At 45.1% G+C, this 27,590-nt stretch overlaps 1 protein-coding gene and 1 long non-coding RNA gene across 3 annotated transcripts in view; one reads left to right on the top strand and one right to left on the bottom strand.

The window, feature by feature from the left end:
* The window catches only part of LOC133468661 (uncharacterized), a 67,097-nt gene that overhangs the window by 7,456 nt on the left and 32,051 nt on the right, over positions 1-27,590 (top strand). The window lies entirely within an intron of this gene.
* The window catches only part of aldh1a2 (aldehyde dehydrogenase 1 family, member A2), a 37,300-nt gene continuing 32,088 nt past the window's right edge, over positions 22,379-27,590 (bottom strand). For both annotated transcript variants that reach the window (XM_061754831.1, XM_061754822.1), the window contains exons 12-13: positions 26,786-26,860; positions 22,379-23,174 (exon numbers count right to left, since the gene is read on the bottom strand). In XM_061754831.1, the coding sequence (XP_061610815.1) occupies positions 23,102-23,174; positions 26,786-26,860 (148 nt within the window). In that variant the 3' untranslated portion in view covers positions 22,379-23,101. The remainder of the gene's footprint in view (positions 23,175-26,785; positions 26,861-27,590) is intronic.

Raw genomic sequence — 27,590 nt, 5'->3', positions numbered from 1 at the left:
AGCAGAGTCTGGGTTCTCTGAGGCTGGCTCTCCTATCTCTGGGGTTGAGGTCACCGAAGTGGTTAAAAAGCTCCTCGGTGGCAAGGCCCCTGGGGTGGATGAGAGTTCCTCAAGGCTCTGGATGTTGTAGAGCTGTCCTGGTTAACATGCCTCTGCAACATCGCGTGGACATCGGGGACTGTGCCTCTGGATTGGCGGACTGGGGTGGTGGTCCCCCTTTTTAAGAAGGGGGACCAGAGGGTGTGTTCCAACTACACACACTACACTACACACTCCTCAGCCTCCCTGGTAAGGTCTATTCAGGGGTGCTGGAGAGGAAGGTCCGTCGGGAAGTAGAATCTCAGATTCAGGAGGAGTAGTGTGGTTTTCGTGGACCAGCTCTACACCCTCGACAGGGTCCTCGAGAGTGCATGGGAGTTCACCCAACCATGCAACCAATCTACATGTGTTTTGTGGACTTGGAGAAGGCGTTCGACCGTGTCCCTTGGGGGGTCCTGTGGGGGGTGCTTCGGGAGAATGGGGTACCGAAACCCTTGATACGGGCTGCTCGGTCCCTGTACGACCCGAGTCAGAGTTTGGTCCGCATATCCGGCAGTAAGTCGGACTCGTTACCGGTGAGGGTTGGACTCCGCCAAGGCTGCCCTTTGTCACCGATTCTGTTCATAACTTTTATGGGCAAAATTTCTAGGCGTAGAGGGGGTCCGGTTTGGTGGCCTCACTATTGCATCTCTGCTTTTTGCAGATGATGTGGTTCTATTGGCTTCATCAAGCCGTGACATACAACTCTCATTGGAGCAGTTCGCAGCTGAGTGTGAAGCGGCTGGGATGAGAATCAGCACCTCCAAATCTGAGACCATGGTCCTCAGTCGAAAAAGGGTGGCGTGTCCTCTCCAGGTCGGGGATGAGATCCCGCCCCAAGTGGAGGAGTTCAAGTATATCGGGGTCTTGTTCACGAGTGAGGGAAGAATGGAACGGGAGATCGACAGGCGGATCGGTGCAGCGTCTGCAGTGATGCGGACTTTGTATCGATCCGTTGTGGTAAAGAAGGAGCTAAGCCGAAAGGCGAAGCTCTCGATTTACCGGTCGATCTACGTTCCTACCCTCACCTATGGTCACGAGCTGTGGGTCGTGACCGAAAGAACAAGGGCCGAAATGAGGAAACTCATTCCCGCTGTCCGGGCTCTCCCTTAGAGATAGGGTGAGAAGCTCGGTCATCCGGGAGGATCTCAGAGTAGAGCCGCTGCTCCTCCACCTCGAGAGGAGCCAGAAGAGGTGGCTGGAGCATCTGATTCGGATGCCTCCCGGACGCCTCCCTGGTGCGTTGTTCCGGGCACGTCCCACCGGGAGGAGACCCCGGGGACGACCCAGGACACGCTGGAGAGACTACATCCTTCGGCTGGCCTGGGAACGCCTCGGGATCCCCCCGGAGGGGGTGGATGGGGTGGCTGGGGAGAGGGAGGTCTGGGCGTCCCTGCTGGGGCTGCTGCCCCCGCGACCCGACCTTGAATAAGCGGTAGAAAATGGCTGGATGGATATCAAAACCACAAAACATTCTAGATGGGATAAGACGTACTAAAGAAGAACCCGTGAGGTGGGGTATGGACCAAGGAAGAACCCATTAAGTTTTGACATGAGCTGGATAAAGATGCAGATCCAGGATTTTGTTTCTTGGGCTTTTTTTAACCAATTTCTTTGACAACTTGTGGAGAGGAGGGATGTGAGCCAAAGAACCCACAAAATAGTGCCATGTTCAAATTAGGATAAAACATTGGGAACTTGAGAGCGCAGATGAGGCAGTAAAACAGGCCAAAATCCATCCATCCATCAATTTTCTTTACCGCTTATCCTCACTAGGGTCGCAGGCTGCTGGAGCCTATCCCAGCTATCTTCGGGCGGGAGGTGGGATACAACCTGAACCGGTCGCCAGCCAATCGCAGGACACATGGAAACAAACAACCATTCACACTCACATTCACACCTATGGGCAATTTAGAGTCTTCAATCAACCTACCATGCATGTTTTTGGGATGTGGGAGGAAACCGGAGTGCCTGGAGAAAACCCACCCAAGCACGGGGAGAACATGCAAACTCCACACAGGCGAGGCCGGGATTTGAACCCTGGTCCCCAGAACTGTGAGGCAGATGTGCTAACCAGTCGAGCACCGTGCCGGCCAGCCAAAATCCAGATGGGGAAAAAAATAAAATCCAGGAGGTGAGTCAGGGTGGAAGACTAGTTGCATACTAGGTGTGGTATAACCAAATGTGAAAGTTTCAAAATAAATGACTTGACCAGAAGTCAGCTATGTGAATGTCAATGACATTGTCGTTGAATGTAATGTTTCTTTGGATACATGTTTTCCATATCCTACCCATCGCAAGTACAGATGAACTTGCTATCTTTGTTTGATTCAAGGGGAGCTGTATGGTCAAAACTGTGATGTTTTGTTGTAAAGCAGGTGTTCCCATCTGCTGTTAGTCCGTGTTGCTCTGCTTGTGCTGGAGTCAGAAGAGTTATGACTGTTCTCTGTCTTTTTCGTTTGCGACACATGCTGTAAATAGGCAGTAAACGTATCATGATTCATCTGCGAGGTTGTTAAATCCCCTTTCATGTGGTTGCCGGTTATTTTCGTTCAATGTCTTCTACCTCACACACTGCTCATTAAACTTCCTGGAAGTTATTTCTTCAAAGTGGGAAATGAAAGTCTATTAGCATGCCTGAGTCAGACCGATACAGTCCCTTTAATAAATCCCTACTTGCTGTATTTACTCATGTAATCCTGTTACCAGGCCTTTTGGAAATGTCTATGCTTGTGTTAGCCTTAAAAGTGACAAAAGAGGTTCAAGCCCGGTCTTCAATGTCTGCTGCGTCACTGTCCATTCTGAAATAGCATATATCAACTTTCAGGGATTAAGAGCCCTACTGATACTCGCTACGTGACAGAAATTTCCACTAAACCTCTGACTATTACATCAAAGGTCCATCTGAAGGTTTTCGGGTTTATTCACCCTGTCAAAGCAGGAGCTCGACCGTTGATTGGTAGCTACATGTTCCTTGTCAGCGCACCTTTCGTGCAATTTTCCATCTTCAAGCAACGTGAACCCTGACACTTTGAAAGAAGGTTATCTTATGCCAGGATCAGACTGGGCGGTGGCCGAAGGCGGGGACCTTGGCGATCCGATCCCCGGCTACAGAAGCTGGCTCTAGGGACGTGGAATGTCACCTCTCTGGCAGGGAAGGAGCCCGAGCTGGTGTGTGAGGTCGAGAAGTTCCGACTCGATATAGTCGGACTCGCCTCCACACACACCTGGGGCTCTGGTACCAGTCCTCTCGAGAGGGGTTGGACTCTCTTCCACTCTGGAGTTGCCCATGGTGAGAGGCGCCGAGCAGGTGTGGGTATACTTATTGCCCCCCGGCTCGGCGCCTGTACGTTGGGGTTCACCCCGGTGGACGAGAGGGTAGCCTCCCTCCACCTTCGGATGGGGGGACGGGTCCTGACTGTTGTTTGTGCCTATGCACCAAAGAGCAGTTCAGAGTACCCACCCTTTTTGGAGTCCTTGGAGGGGGTGCTGGAGAGCGCTCCCGCTGGGGACTCCATTGTTCTGTTGGGGGACTTCAATGCTCACGTGGGCAATGACAGTGAGACCTGGAAGGGCGCGATTGGGAGGAACGGCCCCCCCGATCAGAACCCAAGCGGTGTTCTGTTATTGGACTTCTGTGCTCGTCACGGATTGTCCATAACGAACACCATGTTCAAGCATAAGGGTGTCCACACGTGCACTTGGCACCAGGACACCCTAGGTCGCAGTTCGATGATCGACTTTGTGGTCGTGTCATCGGACTTGCGGCCGCATGTCTTGGACACTCGGGTGAAGAGAGGGGCGGAGCTGTCAACTGATCACCACCTGGTGGTGAGTTGGCTCCGATGGTGGGGGAAGATGCCGGTCCGACGTGGCAGGCCCAAACGTATTGTGAGGGTCTGCTGGGAACGTCTGGCAGAATCCCCTGTCAGAAGGAGTTTCAACTCCCACCTCCGACAGAACTTTGCTCATGTTCCGGCCGACCGGAGCTGTGGCCGTAAGGTGGTCGGTGCCTGTCGTGGCGGCAATCCCCGAACCCGTTGGTGGACACCAACGGTGAGGGATGCCGTCAAGCTGAAGAAGGAGTCCTATCGGGCCTTTTTGGCCTGTGGGACTCCTGAGGCAGCTGATGGGTACCGGCTGGCCAAGCGGAATGCAGCTCTGGTGGTCGCTGAAGCAAAAACCCGGGCATGGGAGGAGTTCGGTGAGGCCATGGAGAAAGACTTCCGGACGGCTTCGAGGAAATTCTGGTCCACCATCCGACGTCTCAGGAGAGGAAAGCAGTGCACCACCAACACTGTGTATAGTGGGGATGGGGCGCTGCTGACCTCGACTCGGGACGTTGTGAGTCGGTGGGGAGAATACTTCAAAGACCTCCTCAATTCCACCGACACGCCTTCCCATGGGGAAGCAGAGTGTGGGTTGTCTGAGGCGGGCTCTCCTATCTCTGGGTTTGAGGTCACCGAGGTAGTTAAAAAGCTCCTCGGTGGCAGGGCCCCGGGGGTGGATGAGATTCGGCCGGAGTTCCTAAAGGCTCTGGATGTTGTGGGGCTGTCCTGGTTGACACGCCTCTGCAACATCGCGTGGACATCGGGGACAGTGCCTCTGGATTGGCAGACTGGGGTGGTGGTCCCCCTTTTTAAGAAGGGGGACCGGAGGGTGTGTTCCAACTACAGGGGGATCACACTGCTCAGCCTCCCTGGTAAGGTCTATTCAGGGGTGCTGGAGAGGAGGGTCCGTCGGGAAGTCGAATCTCAGATTCAGGAGGAGCAGTGTGGTTTTCGTCCTGGCCGTGGAACAGTGGACCAGCTCTACACCCTCGGCAGGATCCTCGAGGGTGCATGGGAGTTCGCCCAACCAGTCTACATGTGTTTTGTGGACTTGGAGAAGGCGTTCGACCGTGTCCCTCGGGGAGTCCTGTGGAGAGTGCTTCGGGAGTATGGGGTACCGAACCCCCTGATACGGGCTGTTCGGTCCCTGTACGACCGGAGTCAGAGTTTGGTCCGCATATCCGGCAGTAAGTCGGACTCGTTCCCGGTGAGGGTTGGACTCCGCCAAGGCTGCCCTTTGTCGCCGATTCTGTTCATAACTTTTATGGACAGAATTTCTAGGCGCAGCCGAGGTGTAGAGGGGGTCCGGTTTGGTGGCCTCAGTATTGCATCTCTGCTTTTTGCAGATGATGTGGTTCTGTTGGCTTCATCAAGCCGTGACCTCCAACTCTCATTGGAGCAGTTCGCAGCCGAGTGTGAAGCGGCTGGGATGAGAATCAGCACCTCCAAATCTGAGACCATGGTCCTCAGTCGGGAAAGGGTGGCATGCCATCTCCAGGTCGGGGATGAGATCCTGCCCCAAGTGGAGGAATTCAAGTATCTTGGGGTCTTGTTCACGAGTGAGGGAAGAATGGAACGGGAGATCGACAGGCGGATCGGTGCAGCGTCTGCAGTGATGCGGACTTTGTATTGGTCCGTTGTGGTAAAGAAAGAGCTAAGCCGAAAGGCGAAGCTCTCAATTTACCGGTCGATCTTCGTTCCTACCCTCACCTATGGTCATGAGCTGTGGGTCGTGACCGAAAGAACAAGATCCCGGATACAAGCGGCCGAAATGAGTTTCCTCCGCAGGGTGTCCGGGCTCTCCCTTAGAGATAGGGTGAGAAGCTCGGTCATCCGGGAGGATCTCAGAGTAGAGCCGCTACTTCTCCGCATTGAGAGGAGCCAGATGAGGTGGCTGGGGCATCTGATTCGGATGCCTCCCGGACGCCTCCCTGGTGAGGTGTTCCGGGCATGTCCCACCGGGAGGAGACCCCGGGGACGACCCAGGACGCGCTGGAGAGACTACATCCTTCGGCTGGCCTGGGAACGCCTCGGGATCCCCCCGGAAGAGCTGGATGAAGTGGCTGGGGAGAGGGTAGTCTGGGCGTCCCTGCTGAAGCTACTGCCCCCGCGACCCGACCCGGATAAGCGGTAGAGAATGGATGGATGGATGGAGGATCAGACTATAAGATTTTCGCCCCTTTATTGGCCTGATTTGCTATCCGAGCCGATTGTCCAAACTCCTTGTACTGTGACATAAACCATGATCAACGGTTTGGCGTCAGAAAAGCACTATGATACCACAATGAAAAGTCTCACGTGTTTGATTTTTTTTGGGACATCTTCCGTGTAGTGTGACATATCAACAAGAACCCCGCGACAGCTTGACGTCGACTAATAGGATTGCATCTTGCAACGGCGCCTCGCCTCCCTTGGTCGCCGTTCTCAACATTTATTCGCACGCACCTTGGCGAAGAGAAAGAGGGTGTTCTTTTTTGAGGCATGAAACAATGCCGCAATCAAAACTACCGCCTCTTCCTCCATGATCGTTGTTGTTACCACTGATGACACGCCTGCCGAGAAAGAGAGAGAGAGAGAGAGAGAGAGAGACCAAATTTGTCTTGTCCAGGCATAAGACAGGCTGACTTGGGGTATCTGAGGTCGATGAGCTGGCTAAAATGTAATTCTGATCCGGTTTCATCACCTTGCCTCACTCTCCAAAAGGCACACGTGATAATTGGCGTGGTTTGGTTTGATAAAACTAGGGCAGACAATTTACGTCAAACTTGCATGTGTAGTGATGCTAGTACGTGCTTGGAACTGATCTTGACTATACACTGGTGAACCAAACAGCGTACTCAGCAGTTTGATATGGAAAGTTTCCTCTGGGTTTTTTTCATTCATCCAAATTCCCACAACGGGTAATAGTGGTTTTCATTTTTTTCCCCTTTGTGTGAGGGATTTTTGTTCAGGAAGCTTTCCATTAAGAGCCATTCTTGTTTCTCACAGCAGTTTGTCTTGTCCAACGCAGCAGTATTCTGCATTTCCTGCAGGCCTTGCCCAGTTCCAGGGCTCTCCTTTGTGCATGCTGGCTCTCTTGCGTCGTTTTCTGGGCCACCTAAATGGAACGGAGCCATCAGTAATGTTATTAGTTACACCTGACAAGTCCAACCGTCTGCTGGGAGAAAGATCTATATCAGCGGATGCGGTCATTTCCATTTTGAGCTGCACGATGGCTGTTAAGTCGGGAGGAATTTGCCTCATTACAGATGAGCATGTATGGGCGTTTCCATGGTGACCGCTCCCATATGACCAATAGAAGCTTGCTTCTCTTTCAGTATCTATAAAGCTCATTGTACTGACAGCAAAAACACATTGTGGAGAAAACGACAGTTCATTCCGGGTTAGGGTTTATTTTTTTAGGCACCACTGCAAACGTCTTGTTGTCATTCATGTCATTTCTGGAATGCTTTGGTGAGTTCGAATGATATTTTAGAGTGCTTATTGATGCCAGTCCATAGATAAGGAACCATAACCACTTGAAGACAATGCTGTTCTACTCTGTGACCGGTGTTTATTGGTTCCAGAAGTCTGGCAGGGACAGAAATTCTGGATCTCACATGCAATGCAATATTAACTTGAATGTTGTATTAGTGCCTGGAATTGATGGAGCTCGGCATTTGGGCACTTTTTACATCATAGCATGGTTTCATGTAACTATGGTCAACATCCATTTGAGAGCAGAGCCAGCAGTAGTACCTCAAGATGCTATCAGCCTAAACAAACAAACAAATGGCAATAAAAACCTGGCAAAAGTAGAGAAGCAGCTGTGATTCTGTCTGTGGCCTGCAGTCCTTTGAGAGTATTCTTTAATCCTGACACCTGAAAGCCATTTCATTATGATTTACAGTGGGGGAAATGCAGTCTGGGGGCAGGGAGGCCACCAGAGGAACTGTTTTCACAACAAATGATGGGGAACACTTTGTTATTTCTCGCACGCCAAGTATTTGTACTGCCTTTCTTGCTAACATATGGATAGCTTATTTGTCAATGAGAGTTCTGCCCAAAAATAAAAATGAGCTTGTCAAGATAGCTTAAGACTATTTATTGTATTCGTATGTGCACATAAGGCCCTTTATTTATTTATTTATTTATTTTCTTCTTCTTCTTCTTCTTCTTCTTCTTTTTTTTTTTGGGTTCTTTTAAAGACAGGGGTTGTTTAAAACCATCTAAACATAAATAGGCTGGAGGTTTGGGGACAGGATATGGACTTCACATGAATGGTCATTAACGAGATCTCCAAAGACCAGCGCAGCAAGGTTACATGTCTTAAAGTCACCCAGCTGCTCACCAATCATTTCCCATGTATGCAAGTTAGTTTCAATCTTTTCTGCATTGCGTGGCGTAATGGAGCTGAGTAATTACATATGCCTAACACTGCTCACATGTGCTGTAAGGATTTAGCTTGACTTTATCCAAACACATTTTGGAGTTGGTGTCTGTCAGTTGCTAAAAAATAATTGACCAAACCTCAGTTTGCAGGAATACTTGCAGGATCTTGAAAGTCGAAATGGAACAGCTTCCCTTGGACTGCTGTGGAAGTCTATCAGTGTCAAATGGTGGTGAGTGGTGAAGAAACAAAAAGGATTGAATGTTTTTTCTATGCACAGTGCCATGAAAAAGTATTTGCCCCCTTCTCAAATTCTTATTTTTTTGCATAGTTTCCCCACTGTATATAAAATGATCTCTCTCAACTCAAGCCAGGCTTACCTATAGAGAACTTTAAAAACCACCACAGCTGAACCAAAGTGCTGTACATAATTCAAATCAGAACATAAAACAATTGAACACAATGTCATTTAAAAACAATAAAACAGTAACAAAGTTAAAAACAATAAAAACACAAAGGCACTAAAACAATGTCCTCAGAGTCTCATGCAAATGTTGGAGGAAAGTGAAGGTTAATGACCTCAAAGCGATATATATATATATATATATATATATATATATATATATAAATATTTATTTTTGTTTGGCCTCCATGGCTGTTCCGTGGAACCACTCCCAAATGAAATTGATGGCTGGTCATCAATTAATTCTCCTATTGATTACGAGTTGAACAATCAAATCATAATAATAATAATGATAATAAATAATAATAATTATTATTATATATTTGTTCGACTAACATGCATTTTATTCTCATTTAGGAGGGGTGGACTTCGATCCTTAAAGGTCAGAGGACAAAGATGTTATGGGGTCAGTTAAAATTCCTATTTGCATTGTTTATGTTATGTAATACGTGCACATCACTTCAAGCAAGTTGTTAACTATAGTTTAGCTAAAACTGAGGTTTTTATTCCGCGTATTGAGCACTCGGATAGAGCCGCAGACTGGAAGGCGCATTCTGAATCATATTTATCGATTTAACTGCTGTATAGCTGCTATATAATCACTTCGAAATGGCAGATGTGGTTTGTGGAGGGGGTTCTAGCGTTATCAAGAAAATGTTTAACATCTTTGTCCTCTGACCTTTAAACTGCATACGTTGGTACTGAGCGTATGGTATAAATTTCGTTTACAGAATTTGAGACAGCTAAATGCTAAACGGTTAGCAATCGCGATTAGCATTAGCACGCTGGCGCGCGCACACGCACAGAGTAATAATAATAATAATGACCAACCCACTTAAATTAATGCCGAAACGCGCTAAAATTCTTTTACGAATTTAGAGAATGAAAGGTGTAAATATTTCCGGTAAATTTCTGGAAACAAATGTTTAATGAGATGTTTAGCTGAGGAATTTCGGAAATTCAAAACATTTAGCAATGGAATCAGTGAGGAATATTATTAAAAAGACACCTGGGAATATTCTTTAATAAAGTACCGGTACTTTGATTGGAGAGCCAAAACTTCATTCAGTTCAGTCAATGCAGGAACTAGCATTCATTAATTTAGCACATTTCACGTTATTTGTAATTTAATTCCTTGTCCCGATGCAAAAGTTTTTCTGTCTTGGAAAATTCCCAACATATTGCAACCTTAATCAAACCTCAATGGGCGTGATCTGAAATAAACTACCAGTCCTTTAAAAGGCTTTTTTGGCGTTTTAGTCATTCTAAATGTAGCAATGTGACAAGTGGCCGCCATCTTTGTGGAATTTTCTAAAAAAAACATGGACTGACCACTTCAAAATGTCTCTAAAATCCTCCAAATCAAACAAATTCCCGAAAAAAAACCAATTGATTGCTGAAGTACATGACCTATTCTACTGCCCACACTTCTCTTCTCACCAATAATGTTCCATTTGTGCTAGTTAAGTGCAGTGTTTAGGGCAAATGACACCGTTGGAAACGTCACGGTAATTTTGATGTGCCGATGTCTCGGAATGTAAGCCCGTACGAGCGATTGGTGGATATTTTTAACTGTTTTTTTTTTTTTGACTGTTTCCCAAGTAACAGACAAAATGAGGCGCTCGAGGAAATATGTTGAGGAATAATTCAATTACAAAAGTGGTCCCCCAAAAGGCCATTTTTTTTTTCTGGCACAAAAAAACTCAATTTCTCCGGAACCCATGATTCAATTTTCAAAAATCTTGCTGCGTTGTACTCAGGTTGAAGTGGTCGTTCCAACCAGGCTCAGACCTTTGACACACTGTCATTTTTGGCAACTCATGTCACATTGCTACTAAATGTATTTTATGCTTCTAGAGTAGGGAAAATGCTCATATATGGGTGGTGCAAACATTATGGTGGTATCCAACGGTGCAATGTATTACATACTCGTTTCATAAGACAGCTAACTGAGATCCCACACAAGCACAAGTTTTCTTACAACGCTTCAATTATTTTCTCAGTGAAGTGAACAGTGCGTCTGAATAGTACGATAAAAGCACTTTTAACGAAATATTGAATATACTTTCTCTAGTAGGATAAAGTTCACCTTTGAGCACAGTTGTGAGGGGAACGTCCCTTACTTGGTTCTACTTTTGTTTTAGGTTTTTCCTCTTCCCATATTTGTTCATGTACTTAGTTAGTCCAGTCTCCATCACGTTTCCCTTCCCAGAGATGTCAAAGTCATATTTTGAAACATCTCTTTCTCGTTTGGCATTGCTGTGCTTCCCTGTGTCTCCGAGTATTCCTCTTTTGTTGAGGACCACACAGGGATGACATGTTGGAGGCACATCGAGGCTGGGTGGCCCGGCTGCAGGAGAGATGTGGGTGACAGGATCAGCCTTCAACGGACTATGGCAGTAATGCGTGTAGACAGAGTAAAAGTAGCCTTTTGGAGATGTGTAGAAAGAGCAATGCTGGCAATTCTGAATAAGTGCACTTGCACAATAAAAAGAAGAAGAAAAAAGTTCTTTGGGGGCCTTCTTTTACTGGTGGTCTCATCCACTGGACTCCCATGCATTGCTAATGTCCCTTAACTACTTCTAATAGTATATTCCCACCACTTCATTCAAGGACCACTGGGTTAAAAATGGCTAATATACATTTCGGATGTAAAAAAGTTGGATCATCAATGCTTGTCAAACTATTTTGTTTTTTTTGTTTTTTTGAAAGAGATGTTTGCATTTAGAGTACAGGATTTCCCTAATTTAAATCAACAGATAAGGGCTTTATTTCGTAAATGTCCTTTGACCCATTAAAACAACAACAACAGCAAAGACCTCCAAAGCGAAGACAAGCAAAAGTCAGTCTCCTTTTTTTTTTTTTTTTATTAGTGAGGTCTTCTGTTTAATGCTAAAATCTTTACAAGAAATTGTTGGACATTTTTTTAGTGATAGACACAGTGACTCACAGATATCCTCCTCCACTACAAACGTTTGTAATTGATGCTCATTTCACAGCTGTGTATCATATAAAATCTTTTGTTCTTGCAGAAAATGGAGACAATCACCACTTTTTCCTGATAATCACCTTGTAGCATTTAGCACCTACTTAACAAAACAAATGGCTTGTGTGTGTGTGTGTGCGTGTGTGTTTGAGCAAGTGATGCTGGACTTTGTCAATGGTGAGAGGCTGCAGAGTAAATAGATCACAAGTGTCATCACTAATCGTCCCCTGGATCCTGGCGCTCCGACATTCTTGGTCCACATGAAGAATGGCGCGAGGGGCGATTGTTTATTTTGTTTGGCTATCTTGTCTTTAGTTTCCCCCTTTTTAATGAGACGGTTCAGAGGACCTCTACCGCCTTGTCAAATGTTTTTTGTTTTTTTTGTTTGTTTTTTTAGCTTTGACTAAAATAAACTGGTAATTTGAATGAATCCTAAACACGCAAATATCCTTTTTTAAAAAAAATAAAAAAAAGTCGAATTATTCAAAATAGCCTGTGTTTGACTGTAGAAACATAACAGTATGAGGCTGGGTTGTGTTTCGGATAAATATAACGCTCCGAACATGTAATTGGATGGTTTAAATGAAACGCCATTCAAAAGATTTTGGTTTGTTATTAATTAACATCACAAGAGTGTTTTTCCTAAAAAAAAAAAAAGAAAAACATCGGAAAATTGAGCTGATAAACGTCATCATATCATTTCCTTGTAAATACGGCACGTGCCTGAGCACAGCCAAAACAACAATGGCGGACCTCTGACGTGTTGATGTGTTTGTGTGTACAATGCTTATCCAGCAAAGAATATATTTACAGAACCGTACAATAGAGTTGGATTACAGTGGACCATGAGGTCTAACACACTCTATTCCGTGATGCTGGCTGAGCTCTGATTTGTTCACCTCCCCACAGGAAATAATACAAATGGGAATAATCTCATCGAAATCGCTGCCGTCATAAGACCTCAGACGAGATTTGAAGAAACAATTTAACATTCTAAACTGGCATACAGTTATACAAATAAGTTAACCACTTAATAGTCTTCAATTTAACGGTGACAGGTAATGCAAAAGCAAGTTGTGTAGCAGATGTGCTCCTTGTTGAAGTTGGTCCTCTTTTTGTAGTACATTTGTGTGCATGCACGAAGCATGGACTTGGCCAACTACTGGTCTGGTATGCAGGGGCGTAGCTCCTTATTTTAACGTAATGCAGTTCCGATGAAGTTGGGACGTATTGTAAAATGGAAATAAGAACAGAATACAACGATTTGCAAATACCTTTTGACCTCTATTCAATTGAATACACTCCAAAGGCAAACATTCACTTAGTTTTTTTTTTGTGTGCAAATATTCCCTGATTTTGAATTTGTTGCCTGCAACAGGTTGCAATTTCCATCCTTGATTGTCGCAGGTGCGTGCGAACCAGGTTCGTTGGTCTCCTTCACTTCAAACCTTCTCAAGAGACGTTCCTACTTTTGTTGAATCAAATCAGACCTTCAGATTCGAAAAAAAGCAGGATAACTGCAGCAAGGAGAGATGAAATCTAAAGGAAAATGTGTACGCGCTGAGCACCAGTAGGTGGTCAGGTGGTCCCCTGCGCTTTGGAATGGCGCGTCCCTCCCGTCCGCCGAGCCCCCCCCGATGCCATTGTGATACGCAGGAGCTGCATGACTGACGCCACAAAAGAGTAGACGTTGATCTTCCAAGGCGAGCTGCGCTCTCACTGCGCTGTGTTGTGTACTCAAGGAAATGAGCTGATCCTCTCGAGCAGACCATAACTAAGCTTTGCCTTTTTTATTTGAAACCATAGTATCTCTTAATACACAGCTTCAGGCAAGGGAAAAACTGGAACCAAGTCGGCTTTACGTTACGTTTTCAGCATCTAAAGAGTGATAAATAAATCCAAAAGGAGTCACACATTTTCAAAGTTACGATGTGATGTTTGGCCACTCAGAAGATTTCTAGAGCACCCTCGAGCTTAGTATTTTGCCTTACTTATCACGTGTTCATTCAATGGCTCCCATAAAACAATCCAGCTGCATAAACATGTTACCGAACGTGTGAAATCACAGTGCATCTTTAATGCTCCCTGGGCGACGCTGTCCGCGCCAGAGGCCAATAAATCATTTCACTCTGCGTGTCGCTCGCTATTTGTCACATTGTCACGTGGCACCACGCTGGGCTGAGGTGTCGCCTTCTTATGTGTCCATTATTGTGAAAGTTCGCTCTCCCAAATGGCAGAAAGGGAGGCCCCATTTGGGGTGGCCGCTTGAAGCTGTGCTCATGTCCCGTGTGTTTACACCTGTGTGTGACACAAGGATCAGCCAGCTGTACTCTCTTGTGGTGGCTTCAGGGACAGCCTGGAAAATATCATTTCAGAACGGGATAGCCGCCAATCTGACCATTGGTCTGTTTTTGCTGTTGCATTTTGCTCTGTTGCAATGGCTCATTGCAGTCGCCAACAACTACATGCCCTTGTTGTGTGTGTGTGTGTGTGTGTGTTTCAATCATCATTGAAAAGATGATTTGAGTCATGAGCGTTGTCACCGAACGAATTCAACTCATATCTCAAGGCACCACTGTATTGGAATTGGGCTCTGTTTGTATTGCAGTGTCATTGTTTTTTCAACATGCCCGACTTCAACAAGATGCGCGGTCAAGATGAGCGTTCAAGCGGGTGTCTTTCGGGTGCTCGGGGGCCAGTCATTGTTTCTGTGATTGCTCCCGAAATAAGCATCTCTCAGGTGGGCCCGCCTGCCATTCACAAAACGTCTGCACAGTGTCCTCTCCCACCCCTGCACGTACAGTGGCTTTGCTTTGCGTCTCGGGGGCCGCTTCATCAAGTCTGATTGCCGCAGACATTCCTCAGGCGGCCATACATGCGCTCAGCTGATGCGAAGCAGACGCGTCCTGCGCGTTTATGTGGCCAGCGAAACCTGGAGGTGGAAAATCAAGTGTCCAATTTGTCAAAACCCAGAGGTGAGAAAAAGCTTGACAAAGGGTGACTGAGACTTTGTGTGATTTTCTTGGGTAGATAAAGCAACAGAGCGAGCCATTATCCTTCCATTTAGCACAAAGTGAATCCTCTCAGCCTCAACTCGTTCAGTCCCGATGAGGTAGAACAGCCACCCGTGCAAAGCAGCACCGAGGACCATTAAACCCAATGAAACAAGTTATTTAACTAGTTCAAGTGATTCTCATGAAAAGATTTCACCCCAGAGAGAGGCCTCTCCTCTGTTTACATATTCCACAAAGTTAAGTGCGGCGAAATCATTTCATCAGAGGGGAAAATCTTTATTAATGACCCCGACAGTGACATAAGAGTAGGTTCAAGCCCTCCTCCATCTGTTTGCAATCCCAGCATAATGCTATCATCACCTGTTTCCACGGTCCTGCTCACATATGGCTTGCATTACTGACATTTAAAAAAAAAAATAAAAAAATCGCACAAGGTGCATTTTTTTTCCTTTCTCTTTGTGTGCGTGCTTTGTTTTTACTTCATATTTACAAAATATGCCACAAAACAGTTCTCAGAGATGGAGCAGAAAAGAAAAAAAAAAAAGCTCTAGCTAACTGGCTTTAGATTTGAGGTTTGACAACAACAAATGTTCGGCTTTTAGTATCCCCAGTCTAAGGTTTATTGCAACGTAAAAAAAGGATTTTCTAAAAAGTGAGTGTCAGCGTATATGAACGTACCATCAGCCCATCCGATCCTTCCTTGTCCCATGCCTTCAGAAAGTGCACGGTAAGACACTCTTGACCAGGAATATGTATTTCCTTGCCGCATAGCAGCAGTCTGGAATTTGTGTCTGCATGTATCCGTTGAGTCTCTCCCATGGGCACCAGCTGCGCCGCTGCCGCTTGCTGGAAAACTGCAGCTAGCCTGTAGTCGGGAGGACTTTTTTTTTGAACACACTCCCGTGTGCATTCAAGGAAACGCTAATGTCATGCAATCGGGGCCGTGTTATCATTGTGTGGATGCTGGAGAGTGATGTCAGAGGAAAAGGGAAACTCGCTAACTCCCAAACCAGAAGAGCAGAGGTTAGACGATGCTTGGCAGAGACCCAGACCGGCTTAAAGACTTTTCCGTACACGTCGTCCCTCATGCTTTCCTTAAAAGCATAAAAGCGCTCCGTCCAAATGGCTCGCATGGGCAGGATGCCGCCTCCTTTTGACATATCTGGTGATCAGCTTTGATTTATCTTAATGGAGAAGAGTTGCCATTTTGGGGTTAAAGATTTTTTTTAAATGGAACAGGCTGTGAAATGGCCCTGCCCTGATGGAAGACGCCGTTGTAAATGGACCAGACAAATGGATTGACCTGACAAATTCATTCATTAGCAACATTAACGGCAGGTCTTCATTACCGAGAAGGGGAAATCAACATGACCTAATATTGTGTGAAAGACTGCTTTCTGTCACCTTGGACTATTCTTCCACTCAATATTCCAACTGGACATTTTTGTGTCCGCAACTCGAGCATCTCTGCCTCTTCGTGGTAATTGCGCACATGCCCGAACACCTGCACTCCAAAATTGGTCCTGCTGCAACGCAAACTTGTCTTAAGTTCAGCCATATTACACTTTGTATTTTCACATCATTCAGGAAATCCCTGATTTATTTAAATAAGTAGGCTTTCTATTTAGTGCAGTGCCCCCCCCCCCCCCCCCCCCCAAAATGAGATAAAAGCTTGATCTTGCCGTTCATTGGACACAGACTCTAGAAATGTTTTAACAAGATCAAATTCTTTTTTTTGTTTTGTTTTTTTTGTCACATTTGCAGGTCTGGGTAAATGTGTGTAATTTTTCTCAGAGGATAAGCAATAGGGAAGATGAAAGAATGACTCCAAAGGACTTCAGAGTGTTTTGGTTAAGAACTGTATCACATACAAGGCACCATTTTCATCTTCGTCCCCCCCCCCCACCCCAATCCACCTTTTTAAAAAAAATGAATACCAGTATATATTTTATTCTTGTCAGACTTATGTGGGTTTTGAGTCACTTCTTTTCTGAAGTTTGCCCTGACACTTGTCGTAAAAAGGGGGAAAAAAAGTTTCGGGGTACAAACCATCCCACTGGAGGTGGCCTGCAGTTTCAGTTCCATTTGAGCCTGTTCTGTATAAGTCGTATAGAAACAAGATGGATTTATTTCCCCTCAAAATGAGAGCGACAACTCAATTTGTGCAACTTACATCACACTTCCACCCCCCTGTGACTCACTTGATGGACAGATGGAAACTATTTGAACATAATTACAGCAAGCATTACAACCATTAAGATGACATCATCTTTGGGAACAGGCTTTGGTGATTATTTTTGGTAAGTCTTCATAAATGGACATTCCTCTGAACTTTGTGAAAAACGTCAAGCCTATTGCGTGTGATCGCTTGTTTAATGTCGCCCCGTTCCGCGTAGCAGTTAGCGTGGCGACAGTGAAGCGTTGCGGCCTCCGTGCGGGTCACTTTGATGGCCGTCTTGGCAGTAGACGTGTCAAGATTCCATTTTATGACGACATTCAAAGCTGCAATGTCACCATCTCATTGACGTCCCTAAGGTACGCACCAGTCATTTCAAGAATTAATTTGGCACACCGTGCCGCACCAATCGATCACAATGCTGATCACTTTTCCTCCCAAAGTTATATGCGGAGCACAACGGAACCATTCAGGCTATTCAGCCGATTGGCGGAATGAGCATGAAAAGGCTCTCGTAGATCATTTTTCTGACCTTAGGGTAATGGCCGCCGAATGATACTTATCAAGCTCTTTAAGTGCTCCTTCCAATAAATACATAGTGTGGGTCATTTGTATCGGGATTCAAGTGTTGATGGATATGGGATTAGCACTTAACCTTGGAATCAATCCAAGGCATGCCTTCAATCATTTACTAGATTGTCTGTCCCGTAACGGCTTGACCAGCCTTTAAGGATAGCACTTCTTAATGCAAACTATGCTTTATGTGATCGCGTCAACTCGAGGTGTTAGCGACCTATTTATCACATCAGCGCACTCGTGACAAGGCATCACTGTCCTTTTATGCCCAAAGGTTCTTACCGGATGTATCATTTATAGATAGTAACTGTCTTATTACTTCTTTTGTTTAAATTAAAAAAAAAATGTTTTTTTAATCAAGGCAGCTCAGACTAGAGAAAGGAAAATATCCTAAATCTGTCTTATTTCCGTCTCTCCAAGCTTCAACGCCTGCTAACAAAGACTCGAGATGTTGATGTCTAAAAGTTGATTATGATCATGTGGCTCTTAGTATGAGAGCGGCTCTTATTTCCCCACCAACACTTGACCCTGACCCTGCCTGACACAATTATGTTTGAAGGCTTTCATAACAGAACACTGTACTGCACGTTGGTGGAATAATGTGCAGTGCCAGGAACAAAGCTCATTTTTATTTGACCAGCCGTGCCAATGTCAAGTAATGGCAACTGTTGACGTAGGTCAGCATGGACTGTTGAATCTTTGAGGTTAGACAGTGAAGGGATGACGGGTTTATAAGACAACAATCTCATTAAAATGTAACTTTTGAGATTCATGTACAGATGAGGGTGGCACGGCGGGTATGGTGGTTAGCACGACCGCCTCGCTGTTTGCGTCACGGTCCAGTTTCATGATTCACAAGCAATATTTTGGTGGACTTGCACAGAAACAATTAATCGTAAATTATTGCTGAATTTAGTTATAATTAGCAGGAGCCCTAGTGGTGCTTATTTCTCTTCAGCAAGTCCAGTCTACTACTGGTACTTAATTTTGTTTTGCTCGCAGAACCATCCCTCATCACAAAGATGGGATGTTGGAATCGGAAGAAAGGTATTCAGTTAAATGCTTTTATTTACTATCATTTACTATCACTTTTCCCTTTCTGAAAAGGCTTTCCAATGATGCTTTTTTTTTTTTTTTTTTTGACTTTGTTTTGCTAGCTTGTGAACTTACTTTTTTCTCTGCATCACATTACCAAGACGAGAGTTTTAACGTGTATAGAGGCAAAGGTGAATGCACCTGATTTTCAAAATATAATTTTGTTTCATACTCTGATGATCAAAACAATGTTTTGTTTAGTCTCTCTGTGTGGCCAGGTGGTTTGGGCTGAGCTAAAGGAATAAAAAAAAAATAATAATAAAAAAAATAAACGTATGAGGTGTGTCAGAAATGTTCCAGGACTGAGATCACAAGATATACAGTGGACCCTCCTCGCTATTTGTGAGCACAGAGGTGTACTTGCAGGATAAAGAGGCTGCTGATTTGCTGTTTTTAAGCCACCTCGTTTCGTTTGCTGTTAGGGAGTGGGCTGGACCGCCAATAGTGAAAATCCGTGGATAATGGACACCCATTATAATTGATTTGAAAACCCCCAAATTCTTCAATTAAGCGGGTATTAACCATCATTGGCCGTTTTTGGAGTTAACCTAACCCTAAACCGAAAAAGAAACAAAATAAAATAAAAACAAACATTTAAAAAAAAAAAAAAGAACAAACAGTGGGGGAAAAAAAAGTTCAGAAAACAATCAGCCCAATACTTTTGATTTTATGACTGTTAAGCGTTTTCCTCTCCATATGCGCTCACTATAGTGATGTATTGGCCCGATCGTTGTACAACCCTAATTCCAATGAAGTTGGGACGTTGTGTTAAACATAAATAAAAACAGAATACAATGATTTGCAAATCATGTTCAACCTATATTTAATTGTATGCACTACAAAGACAACATATTTAATGTTCAAACTGATCAAATGTATTGTTTTGAGCAAATAATCATTAGCTTAGAATTTTATGGCTGCAACACGTTCCAAAAAAGCTGGGACAGGGTCATGTTTAGCGCTGTGTTACATCACCTTTTCTTTTAACAACATTCAATAAACGTTTGGGAACTGAGGACACTAATTGTTGAAGCTTTGGAGGTGGAATTCTTTCCCATTCTTGCTTGATGCACAGCTTCAGCTGTTCAACAGTCCGCGGTCTCTGTCGCCGTATTTTACGCTTCATAATGCGCCACACATTTTCAATGGGAGACAGGTCTGGACTGCAGCCAGGCCAGTCAAGTAATCGCACTCTTTTACTACAACCATGCTGTTGTAACACATGCAGAATGGGGTTTGGAATTGTCTTGCTGAAATAAGCAGGGGCGTCCATGAAAAAGACGTTACTTGGATGGCAGCATATGTTTCTCCAAAACTTTTCCATGCCATTGGCACTAACACAGCCCCATACCATCACAGATGCTGGCTTTTGAACTTTGCGTCCATAACAGTCCGGATGTTTCTTTTCCTCTTTGGCCCGGAGAACACGACATCCACAATTTCCCAAAACAATTTGAAATGTGGACTCGTCGGAACACAAAACACTTTTCCACTTTGCATCAGTCCATTTGGCAGGACACAGCAGGTGAGGCTGGGGGAGGCCACATCATCCACACGCAGCATTAGCACTGGGGCGCCCCAAGGTTGTGTCCTCTCGCCGCTGCTCTTCTCTCTCTACACGAACGACTGCACCTCAATGCACCCGGCTGTCAAACTCCTGAAGTTTGCAGATGACACCACTGTCATCAGCCTCATCAAGGACGGTTACGAGTCTGTATATCGACAGGAAGTGGAGCGGCTGGAGCTGTGGTGCGGCCGACACAACCTGGAGCTGAACACGCTCAAGACTGTAGAGATGATGGTGGACTTCAGGAGGCATCCTTCACCACAGCTGCCCCTCACGCTGTCCAGCTGCCTTGTGTTAACCGTCGAGACCTTCAAGTTCCTGGGAATTACAGTCTCTCAGGACCTGGGGTGGGCGATCAACATCAACTCTGTCCTCAAAAAGGCCCAGCAGAGGATGTACTTCCTCCGGCTTCTGAGAAAGCATGGCCTGCCACAGGAGCTGCTGAGGCAGTTCTACACAGCGGTCATCGAATTCGTCCTGTGTTCTTCCACCACAGTCTGGTTTGGTGCTGCTACAAAGAAGGACAAACTCCGACTGCAACGGACAATCAAAACTGCTGAAAGGATTGCCGGTACCCCCCTACCCACCATTGAGGACTTGCACGCTGCCAGAACTAAGACAAGAGTGTGCAAAATCCTCTCGGACAACCCACATCCCGGTCACCGGCTCTTCCGGCTCCTTCCCTCAGGTAGGCGCTACCGATCAATGCAAACTAGAAATAGCAGACATTCCAACAACTTCTTCCCTCTTGCAATCAACTTCTTAAACACCTAACCTACAATTCCATTGCAGCATGCTGGCAAATTGTCTTGAGTTTGTTGTCACGTTTCTGTGGGGCCATTTATACATTACTTGTGCACTCACGATAGTAGTCTCGCCACGCTGCACTATTTGCATATCTGTTGTTGACCAATACTGGCCACTCATGCCAGAGTAGCATCTGCTCCATTTGCACACTGATTGAGGAGTATCTGCAACATTTGCACAATCGACATTGTCCCACATTATCGCACTACTCGCTTGAAGTCTCGGCGCTCTTTGCAGAATGGTCATTACACCGGACTATTGCAATATTAGTCATTCGAACTGCTCTAAGTGCTAGAAGACTCCGCATCTTTTTGCACAATTGCCAAAAAAAAATGTCCCGGCATTACCAGATAACTAGCAACCCTTTATTGCTCAGTGACTGTTTTTTGTCAATGTCTTTATGTCCCAAAAAGAGCGGCTCCAACTTCCGGTGACAAATTCCTCGTGTGTTTTTTTTGGACATACTTGGCAAATAAAGATGATTCTGATCCTTGATGAGGTCGGGCCCAGAGAAGCCGGCGCCGTTTCTGGGTGTTTTTGATAAATGGCTTTTGCTTTGCATAGTAGAGTTTCAAATTGCACTTACGGATGTAGCGCCGAACTGTATTTACTGACATGAATTAGTGATTGAATATCATTTTGGCATGCTATAGCTGTTGTGTTCATGTCAGAGTTCACTGTATATGATTGCTTGGGTTCATGAGGCTTGCAAGGATGTGTGGCACTCGCCCCCATTTTGTATTATTTAATCAATAACATATAATATCACTCTAATAAATTAGCAAATCTTCACCATGTTAAATTAGCGGTTGAACATAATTTTGGGGTGCTAGATCTTTTTCAGGTGAGATAGCTGTTCATAAGAGCGGGCAATGATAATATGACAGCAATATAGGCATAATACCAACTTCAACAAAGCGGTGTTTGGAAACACAAGCACACCGTCTTTTTTCTTTTTTATTTCCTGCATTTATTTTTACAGTGCTCTATAAATAAAATTGGGTTAAGAATTGATTATTGTGGTGAATCTTAAAGCCAGCTCATCTCTTCATTTTGAAGCAGCAAGTGCATGTGTCAGCCTTCACATCTTCTAGGGAAATTAAAGTAACTTTCCAGGTCAATTGCTACATAATGTTGCATCAAGCAAGCAGATTTTTTTTTTCAATATACTGAGTACATTACAGATTTATATTTAGTATTGCAATGCCACTACTGATCAGTTGCAATGATCAATTACCTGTCACAATAATTTATCATTTTGAAATGTAGAAATGTTTCAACCTATTTCCAAATGGTTTAATTTAATGGATAGTGAGCATTCAATGTATCATTCATAACTCAAGCTCCATTAATGACACATAGACCAACAATTTACAGGAATTCTTTTTTTTAAACTGAAAAAAAAAAAAAACCCTGGTAATTTTATAATTTTATATCATATGGTTGTATAAACATAAGATAGATGGACATCAATGACAATCAGTTACATCACATTTCAAACACATCTAGCCCCCTTTTAGCAGGTGAGAGTAAAAGTTTTTTTTAAAGAGGTTCAAATCAAAGTCAAAGGTCGACATACAGTGTTAAGTCAAGTTAAAACAAAGACAATTAGAAATCAATTCGGAATTAACATTTTATCCATTCATAACTGAGGCTGATGACGTCATCAGAGGTCTTGAACTCAGGGGGCACATGCTTGCATAAATTCTAGCGATAAGCAACAACGCTTGAGGTTTGATGGCACTGCCTCCAACACAGGCGGTAAGGAAATGTTGGATTGCAATTGCAGCGACGGCGTCTGGCAGCAGCATCTACACACTCTGAAGAGGGAGGTGTAGGTGGGGATAATGGTATAGCGGTTGGAGGTTATTGGGGTTTGCCCCATTGTCTTTGTGAGTGCTTTAGTGGAGTTAGTGGAGGAGGTAAACAGGGTGCTTCAGTGGTTGTCCGGTGCGCACACTCAGGTCAGCTAGAAGTCACGACGTTGGGACCGGGCGACAGTCCGAAGGGTGCCAGGGGGGAGGGCGGTCGAGGGGCGGAGAGCAGTTACAGCCTGTAGTCACCGTGGAGAGTTTGATCATTTGTCACCTATCAGTACTGACGAAGATGCTACCTCCTCCTCCGAGAACGAGAGGATGCCTTAAGAGTTCTTGGCAACCATCTTCATGGTGATGGTCTTCACCTCTGTATACTCCCTCAGGCCACTCTCACCCCTGAAACACACAACAGCAAACATTCGGAATGAGATGCCTTTCTTTCTTTGATTCTCAACAATAGGGGCCAATAACTTCTTGATTGCTTTCCTGTAATTAATTGTCTTTCTGAAACTTTTTCCACTGAGGACCAAATGGAAAGAAAAGTGGGGCCACTTCACCTTGTTTATGAAACATGCTAAAACCAAGTCAATATGCGCTAAGGAGTTAAACATATTATATAACATAAACATATATATTTAGTCCTTGTAAAGGGAAACTCGAATGTCTTCTAAACTTGACACACCTGAGTGTGTTATGTGTTATCAGTGTTTGAATCATTAATAAACTCGGCAAGTAAATAAAGATGCTTCAAAATCGTGAAAATTCATGCCATTATCTCAGCTCTCAAACGCCGTGGCCCTATCCGCTAAATGCGCGAATGTCGATCAATTGGTAAATCGAAAGCTTCGCCTATCGGCCCGGCTCCTTCTGAACCACAACAGACCGATACAGAGTCTGCATCGCTGCACTGTGGTGACCTCATCCCCAGAGATAGGAGAGCCAAACTCAGAGTCCCCAGACTCTGCTTCCTCACAGGAAGGTGTGTCAGTGGACTTAAGGTCTTTGAAGTATTTGGCCCACTGTCTCACAGTGTCCCAAATTGAGATTAGCAGCACCCTATCCCCACTATACACAGTGTTGAACTTTCACTGCTTCGCCCTCCTGTGATGTTGTATGGTGGACCAGAATTTCCTCGAAGCCATCCAGTAGTTATCTCCCATGGCTTCACCGAACACCTCCCACACACGAGGTTTTGCCTCAGAGACCACCAAACTACATTCCGCTTGGCTTGCCGGTACCCAACAGCTCAGTCCAGAGTCCCACTGGTCAGAAAGGACTTCTTCTTCAGCATGATGGCATCCCTCACTGTGGCCACAGCTCCGATTTGCCACCTCAGTAATGGAAGCATGGAACATTATGTCCCCCACCTCCCTCAGGACAAAAGCAAAGTTCTGCTAGAGGTGGGAGTTGAATCTCCTTCTGACAGGGGACAACACCAGATGTTCCCAGCAGACCCTCACAATACGTTTGCGTCTGCCAGGTCGGACCGGTATCTTCCCCCACCGCCGAAGCTAACAGTTGACAGCTCCGCCCGAGTGTCCAGGACAAACGGCTGCAAGTTCAATGACACAACCACAAAGTTCATCATCGAACAGCGACCTGGGGTGTCCTGCTGCCAAGTGCCATTATGTCTGAGCATGGTGTTCGTTATGGACAATACGTGACGAGCACTCGAGTTCAGATCGGGGGACCATTTCTCCCAGTCACGCCCTTCCAGATCTCACTGTAATTGCCCACGTGAACATTGAGTCCCCAAGCAGAACAATTGAGTCCCCTGCAGGGGCACCGTCAAGCACCCACTTCAAGGTCTCCAAAAACAGTTGTTATTCTGAACTGCTGTTTGGTGCATAGGCACAAACAACAGTCACAGGGATCGGACCGCCAAGGTCCCCGCCTTCGGCCACGCTGCACGACCCTCTCAGGCCCTCCCACAGGTGGTGAGCCCCTGGGAAGGGGGAAGCACATTCCCTCTTCGAGCCCCACCTACAGGCCTGGCTCCAGAGAGGGGCCCCGGTGACCTGCATCCACGCAAGGGAAAACAAGGTCCAAATGTTTTTGTCATCATCGAGGGTCTTTGAGCCATCTGGTCCCTCACCTAGGACCTGTTTTCCATGGGTGACACTGCCAGGGGAATAAAGCCCCCGACAACTTGGCTCCTAGGACCCTTTGGACACACAAACTCCGTCACCATGATAAGGTGACGGCTCAGGGAAGGGTCTCATATTACCCTTAATGTAGCTGTATTTCGAATTGTAAGTGAGCCGGAGGATATTTGGCAAATGTTTTGGTTTTGCTGGCACCATCTAGTGACCGCGTATCTAAAGTTTGCTCGTACCTCAAATTTTTGCTTGCAGCACAAAGCATCCATCCATCCATTTTCTGAGCCGCTTCTCCTCATTAGGGTCGCGGGCGTGCTGGAGCCTATCCCAGCTGTCATCGGGCAGGAGGCGGGGTACACCCTGAACTGGTTGCCAGCCAATCGCAGGGCACATAGAAACAAACAACCATTCGCACTCACAGTCATGCCTACGGGCAATTTAGAGTCTCCAATTAATGCATGTTTTTGGGATGTGGGAGGAAACCGGAGTGCCCGGAGAAAACCCACGCAGGCACGGGGAGAACATGCAAACTCCACACAGGCGGGGACGGGGATTGAACCCCGCACCTCAGAACTGTGAGGCTGTCGCTCTAACCAGTCGTCCACCGTGCCGCGCAGCACAAAGCAAAAAATAAAAATAAAAAATCAACTGAGTGATGGCATGTAACTCAGAAAACTCCTAAGGTGGTGAACTTGTACAGTATGTCAAGGTATCACTGTATATTAAAGATGTATATTAGCAATGTGACTGTTTTTTTTTTAACCCAACAGATTTCAAATTCATCCACCCAAGGCCAGCAAGCGGGCCCTAGGTGACAGCAGCATTTTTCAGTCCTCTGATTGGTTGGTCAGAGCGAGCCAATTTCGACTAATGACTAGATCAGACAACAGGATTTTAGCCCCGATATTTGTCCGATTAGCTATCGCAGCTGATTTCCTACATCGGGCCAGACATATTTTGTACACAATACAATCGAATAGTGTGACATAATTCATGACCAACTCTTCGGCCCTACGATAGCCCTACAACGCCAAAAGGAAAAGTCTAGCAGATTAGATTATTATTTTTTTTAATTATTTTTTTATATCTTCCGTGTAGTGTGACATATCAACGACAACTCTCCGATAGCGCACCTCGACGTCGACCAATGGGATTGGGTATTGTGACCGGAGCATTGCCTCCCGTGCTTGCCGTTGTCAACATACTTGCACGCCGTGGTTAACATTTATTCACGCGCACAAACCAATGTTTACCGAAGCTTTAGAGCATGATTCGACAGAACGCCGGCTTGTTTACGCACAACCGTTAATGCTAGCACTAGCTTGCTAGACTTGTTGCCTGCTTACGAGCCGTATCATATTAAAAGTATGTGAACATACCTCAAGCAGTCCTTGAAAGAACGTCCTCTCCCGAGCACTGGTGATGACCACCACACATTTTTCATTTTGTTCTTTTTTAACCTGACACAATACATAGGCGCGGCACGTTGTTGTCATCGCCATGGTAACGAGTGTATCCGGTCACGTTGACCAGTGGCACGTTTTCTTAGATAAATATTGATTTTGAACTGCTTCAGATAATTAGCGCTATTGCTTTTTTTTATAGTGTCGATGGGTTCTACAACTGTGACATGATAGGTGGTATTAAGAGGTGGATTAAGCTCACACCGAAGGCCTGGGTACCAAAATGTACTGCCCGCCACTGGTATACGATGTTATTGCAACTCATGATATGGTTTAGCAAGTATACATTCTGGGGAGGAAGCACATTTTGCTCTGTGACTAACTGCGAGAGACTCTTGGTGTAGGAATATGGTCATATCCTCTCAAAAAGCCCTGAAGTCAGTATTAGTGATGTTGTGCTTCATTGTGTACACTCAGTGGACAGTTCCTCACAACTCATACTCACAATTCACGTCCATTGCCAGACATTTTATATCCTCCAAATGGACACTGTGTGCTGAGAGCGTTGAAGCAGTTTATCCTAAAAAATACACAAAACATTCATTATTACTCTTGTGCATTGGACTCATGGCGTGGAATTTTTGGCCGAAGCAGAATATCATAGCAGCGTTCATGAAGATGGATGGAGGAACATATCATCACCAGCGCGATTGCTATTTTAGCCACCCTCTGGATTTGATAACATAATCCCATTAGTATTTAGCAAACGCAGCTGAAAGTAGTCAGTTGCATATTTGGGAGTTGCTTAACTTCAGCCATCTGCGAAGGACAACATGGAATTATTCAAAGCAGGAGAAATTCAAATGTCAAATAAAGACTTCATTCAGAGGAAATGTCACCATTTGATGCCAGTTTATTGAGGACATTTTAATTAAATGTTTTGAGATTAAGATGAAAAGGCTAACATTTGCAACCCATTGTGGGCAGTCATGGTTAAAATAAGACAATTTGTACATTATCATAAAAAAAAAACAGTAATCTAGTGCCCATGATGAATTACACAATCTGACTCCAGACATGATGGGTTAAAAGATGTAAAGAGCAACCATGCGATCACATGATGGGTGCTTCAAATGATACATTTTGTAACATAAATATTTAATTATGTGATCATGTGGAATATTTCTGTATATACCATGAATTATATTATATATATATTATACCATTCGGATGAAACCTCCGAAGTCAAACACTCCAAATGTGGTGCAGTTTGGAGTTAGACCAGAATTTTCTCGAAAGTTCCACCAAAG

Source organism: Phyllopteryx taeniolatus, chromosome 2, assembly GCF_024500385.1.
Source record: "Phyllopteryx taeniolatus isolate TA_2022b chromosome 2, UOR_Ptae_1.2, whole genome shotgun sequence".
Taxonomy (NCBI): Eukaryota; Metazoa; Chordata; class Actinopteri; order Syngnathiformes; family Syngnathidae; genus Phyllopteryx; species Phyllopteryx taeniolatus.
The sequence above is the reverse complement of the archived record's forward strand: the minus strand, read 5'-3'. Positions and strand labels throughout refer to the sequence as shown.